At 32.3% G+C, this 6,000-nt stretch overlaps 1 protein-coding gene across 1 annotated transcript in view; it reads left to right on the top strand.

Annotated features, from left to right (window-relative positions):
• Nucleotides 1–283: 283 nt before the first annotated feature.
• The window catches only part of LOC132753835 (Na(+)/H(+) exchanger protein 7-like), a 42,205-nt gene continuing 36,488 nt past the window's right edge, over nucleotides 284–6,000 (top strand). Inside the window, exon 1 of the mRNA XM_060744373.1 lies at nucleotides 284–370. Within this exon, the coding sequence (XP_060600356.1) occupies nucleotides 350–370 (21 nt within the window). The 5' untranslated portion in view covers nucleotides 284–349. The remainder of the gene's footprint in view (nucleotides 371–6,000) is intronic.

The following is a 6,000-nucleotide window of genomic DNA, read 5'->3' as shown; positions in this document are numbered from 1 at the left end:
CATTTTAGGTAGATGTTTTGTAAGCTGCGGTTATCTTAAGTTAATAAAGAACTTCTTTATTGCCAAAAAAGCACAATGTACCCCCATAAACGGTATTTGAAAATAAACACTGAAATTTAACACGGTGTCATGAGTATATAGTTTAATTTTATGTTTTGTGCGCGAATTGACTTCGGTACAAAAATGTTATTCAAAGAGGATCTGAGTACCGGTGAAAAAGGGGACATAAAATAAAAAATTCATGACTTCGATATATATCAAGGAATAAAAGAATTGAGATTATTAAAATTTTATATTTATAAATTAGTATACACGTATTGCAATTGTGTAAATCTGATGGATTAAATTAATGACAATCTACTACACAATGGTAAGAATTGATTTCATTTTCATACTTTAAAGGGACTCCACTGGCGTTTTTCTGACAGGCAGGAACTGATTGTTTTCTCTCTCAAGATTCGTGTACCATTTGATGTAGGTCTGGGCTAATAATTTGTGTGCAAAATTGTAGATCATTCTTCCGGAATAATCATTTTTATTCTGCAAAAAGGCGCAAAAATGAAAAGCGTTGCAACGCTTTTTCTTAAAGCGGACTAAAGCATCTCATTTAGAATAAAGTTTCAATTAAACTCTTAAAGGTATATGAGCCGTGTCACGACAAAACCAACATAATGGGTTTGCGACCAGCATGGATCCAGACCAGCCTGCGCATCCGCGCAGTCTGATCAGGATCCATGCTGTTCGCTTACAAACCCTATAACAAGTAGAAAAACTGATAGCGAACAGCATGGCTCCTGATCAGACTGCGCGGATGCGCAGGCTGGTCTGGATCCATGCTGGTCGCAAACCCATTATGTTGGTTTGGTCGTGACGCGGCTCATATGCCTTCAGATTTTTCAATTTTAAGTACATCATGATCTACGTAAGAATTATAATTTTTTATGTTTTTAGACTTTTTGACGTCGGTGGAGTTCCTTTAAAGTTCAGAGAACTTTGTGAAAGTCAGAAAAGAAACGATAGCATCATGCCATTAATTATTTGTTTGATTCCATGGCTAGTTTTACATGTATATATGATATTTTAGTAACACATTGCAGTTAGACTACTTGCTTTTTTACGCAACATAAAAAATGAATAATTAAACAAATGTGCCAAACTCCTCACAGTGATTCGATTGGCTTCGCTCAAATATCTGCCTCTTCGCAAGTTTCACGTTACCATAGAATGTGGCACGTAACTTCAAAATTGAGGATTTCAAAACTACGCCAACGAAAATGTTTTAGTCGAAAAACGTCTTTTTTTGTGACAAAAAAAAACAACAATCATTACGTTAATTTGTGGAAAGAAGCGAATGAAACCAAACTTATTCATGAACTGACAAAAGTATATGCAAGTATCCTACTTTCACTTTACTTAGAATAACACTTTTGCGTACAGAACCGAAAGTATCCGCATAATAATACATATATCAATATTTTTTATTTTTCTTATTCAATTTAAGCAATCTATCAGCGAAAAGTTAACAATAAATAACATATACAACAAAATAAACCACAATCAAAATAATTATTCTATATTGCACCCTATCAAAAATTTGATAAAAAAAAACGTGTGATGACAGTGGCCTGTGCATTCGGAACTGCCTCGGCTATTATCTATAATAACCTTATTCGAAGACTGACGGAAAGGGCCGAGTAGTTGCGATTGTGGTGTGTGTAGCGAAGCAAAGGGGGACCACTGTGTAGGAATTTATAAATGTGCTACAAATGCGCTACGACTATTAAAGATAATTGCCGGGCTAAAGTAAAATCAAATAAGTATAAAATATTAGACATTTTGGCTCTTTTCCATTGATAATACTTTGGATTTTAATTAAAGGCCTATTAGTACCTGATATAATGCACGAACTTTCTCGGCCATGCAGTAGAGCTGGGAATTCGCCATATGACCATTTCAATTGTCAATGTCACTTGAAACCCAAAAGATAAATGTTATGAAATAATCATTTAACTGTTGTACATGTTTTATATACGATACATAATGCACAACGGCATTGTAATGTTAGCGTAACAATCCAGTTTTAAATTTTATATTTTGAAGAAAGGGAAAAACAACAATCATTTTAAACATACAAAATTAAGCACTAAATCAAGTTTCTGCACAATGGTGGCGCCAAATAGCGATTAAATTAAACATCTGAGCCGCGTCACGACACAACCAATGGGTTTGCGACCAGCATGGATCCAGACCTGCCTGAGCATCCGCGCAGTGAGATCAGGATCCATGCTGTTCGCTTGCAAACTCTATAATACGTAGAGAAACTGATAGCGAACAGCATGGATCCTGATCAGACTGCGCGGATGCGCAGGCTGGTCTGGATCCATGCTGGTCGCAACCCCATTATGTTGGTTTGGTCGTGACGCGGCTCATTTACCCTTAAGAGAGATCGTCTATTAGAGGTAGTCGCACATTGCCAAATTTAGATGAACAGAACAGAACATTATTGTATTTTTGACTTGTACATAGTACATAATGATACATAATGTGGTAATTTATTGATCAAAATGCATTTAAACAATACATTTTCAATACTAATTTTCAATTAATTATAGCACAATTTAATTACGTTTATATATCATTAGTAATTATTCTAGAACGTTATTTCAAATCAACAAAAAATGATATCATAGTGTTGAGGATAAAAATCAAAGTACATTGACCTACTTAAATTGTTGTTTCTATTCTAATGGTCACCTTTAAAATTCCAAAGGTTTCGCTCTCTTGTATATTTCGTTAAAAATGAACAAACGCAATGAAATATAATATGCGTGTTCACGCATGACATTGTATGCCCCTTGTAAACTTTAAACAATACCTATATCATTATAATTGTCCATCTGTTATTTTAAAGGCCCATGATGTATGTTGTTACACTTTCAACAAAAAGCAGAAAATAATATTCATTAATTTTGAAATACAGATAAACTTTATTTTGCTTCTTTTGGTTTTACTTCTTTTTTAGCATTTCTATGATTAAAGTGGATTTTTAAGTGAAATATTTAGTATCAAAGTCAAAATCCTACTTTGTTTACATTTTGCTACCTTTACGACACATTACTGCAAGTTCAACGCTACTTTCTTCAGCTGTTGAACATTTAACTTGCTTGAAATCATATTTTAGAAAACATGAATTTGTCATTTCTAAACATATATATATTTTTGAGGAAGAATGGGCCTTTAAAGGGTCAAATAATACAAGATGGGATATATGATTACATTTGATTGTACTTGAAATGAATGGACATAGAAATAAACACACAGGAGATATTTAGCCCCATATGTATCAATTACAAAATTGCCAAGGTCGGGGAATGACCTTTGTACACAAAGTTGAACTATATATTTTTTATTATTAATGACGCTCTGTAAAATAAAGTATTGCGTTGCGGATAGATTTTAACGCCCCATTACACCGAGAAAAACTAATAGAACAAATGTCTGAGTACAGGCGTGACTTGACATCATTGATTTCATTTTAATTGTTTTGTTCCTGCTGCTGCTGTTGCTGCTGCTGCTGCTGTCGTCGTCGTTGTTGTTGTTGTTGTTGTTGTTGTTATTGTTATTATTATTATTATTATTATTATCATTATTATTTTTATTTTTATTGTTGTTGTTGTTGTTGTTGTTGTTGTTGTTGTTGTTGCTGCTGCTGCTGCTGCTGCTGCCAACATTGCTGTTGTGTAGTCCTTAGCAATAGATACTCAGGAATAGCATAAGCGGTTTGTTTAATGTCTGTTTCACTGACTTCGTGGCTGCCAATCCGTCCGTCTGTTCGTTCGTCGTGCGATTAAAACAGAGTGAGGTTATATAACTCCCTCGACTGTATTGTATTAAACTCAGCATAGCTCCAAATATAGGATTAAAATGGTTTATTTCTTACTAGTGTATATATATCTCAAGTTATCCGGGTATTTATGAGGAAAAATAAGGTAAAAAATACCCAGTGCGTTTTCATATTATTTTCTTTTTCAATGAATAGTTACGCAAACCGGATATATAAATTTCTTTAAATATAATCTTATTAAAAAAAACCTAGGACATAAGAGCTATACAAATGAGTTCTCCCATAACTGTTATGATAATGCACGGACGCACGTGTTAATGAGTTTTGAAATTTAAACGCCTTGAATAGATAGATGCACTTAAATACACCAGCTCAATTTTACTGTCTGTATCGTTATACTCGATTTAAAGGTAAAATGCTTAAATGTAGAAATAAAATAAGGATATATCTAAATGAAAAGTATTACATAACATTTATTTTTGCAAGTACACTTGACCATTATTTGTCAATAAAACAAAAACACAAAACATAAATGTATGCGTCCTGCAAACGTATTTATTTACACGATTTATGTACACATGTAATTTCATATTTTACAATATACATGTATGGTAAATGCATGTCGATATCAAAGTGCAGATGAACCATAAAACGTAAATTGGCCGTGACATACAAACAATTTTTATTTGTATCATATATAAAATATTTTCTTTTAAAAGTAGCTAATTTCTGGTACATCTTCTGGTACATCTTATAAGTTCTGTAAGCAAATATCTTATGTAAAACAGAATAGGATGGGGGTTTTATGTAATCAAAAATAGATTTTACTATAGGATAATATTAAACTGCTGATTTTTTGCGTTGTTTTTAATCAAGGTTATCCAGGATTAATCGATCACGTTTTTTGGAACACAAACGTAATGTAAACGTGCCCGTGCCACGTGAATATGAATAATTTGAATAACAGAATGTACAAACGATGTACAGGAAGCTACATTCCATTTTATGGATCAGGTAAAATTGGCTTTTTAAAAAAAACAGTTTTTTGAATGACACTATATATTAATTTTGTGCGCACCTATAGTATGTAGGGTTTAAAACAAAACATAACATATCTACTTTGTATGAAGTCAAAACACGTTTATTTTATATTTATAAAGAGACTGTGTTAGCAATTATCAATGTTTTCTAATATCAAATTTGAGCATAGTATATATCTTTAAGAACTACTAATGTAGTATGAATTTTCTCTTTACAAGAAAAAAAACAACAACAAACGAACAAACAAACAAACTTTCAAGCTAACATTGTCATTTGAATCTTTGATGATGTGTGTATATTTTGTTACAATGATATTGTACACAATAAAAGTAAACCCTAGTACACCATGATTCGCAAGCCGGATAGCCTTATTTATATTTGAATTCACAAATGCATCTCGGGTAAATAAAATCAAATATCAACAGTAAAAGAAATGTGTTCGGATAAAAAAATAAATATCCGCCAACGAATGCATGCACGTGCTTTGTTAAAATATCGTTAAGGACAATGTTAAGCAGTATATAGTTTTTATAATATATAAAATTTCAACGGATTTGGTTTATTATCACATATTGTTCAAACCAGGATGTATTTTTTACTAATTTGGTAATATGGTATGTTTAAGTCACGGAAAATACTGAAAATTTAGTCTTTCATACATTCGTTGTTTATTATACAGTTATAGATATACTAATTAATGGACGAATGTGATATTAAAAGGAGGATTAAATATGGTAAGGACGTATTATACGTGTGCATATCGATATATTTATTATGTTGATTATTATCTGACTATTACATACAATTTGTAATGTTCATTAAAAGTTTAAATCTGAGAAGTTTCACTTTCTGGCGACTTTCACAATTTTGACTGGCACAGAAAGGATTTATTGACATTTTCCATAAAGGATTACGAACCATTATGAATCGGTGAATTTCGGGCAATATCGTAATATCACGATGCTGCTTTCGTCTATTTTTTCGGCATTTTTCAAAATACAAATATACCTATTTTTTATATGTCACGTGAGAGGGTGTTTTCCAACGTGACGTCACTGTTTAAGATAAAACCAAACTATGGCGACTCTATAAATACAATTAGGTACAATTACACT

Source organism: Ruditapes philippinarum, unplaced genomic scaffold (genome assembly GCF_026571515.1).
Source record: "Ruditapes philippinarum isolate M1 unplaced genomic scaffold, ASM2657151v2 ctg836_1_1_1_1, whole genome shotgun sequence".
NCBI classification, from domain to species: Eukaryota; Metazoa; Mollusca; class Bivalvia; order Venerida; family Veneridae; genus Ruditapes; species Ruditapes philippinarum.
The sequence above is the reverse complement of the archived record's forward strand: the minus strand, read 5'-3'. Positions and strand labels throughout refer to the sequence as shown.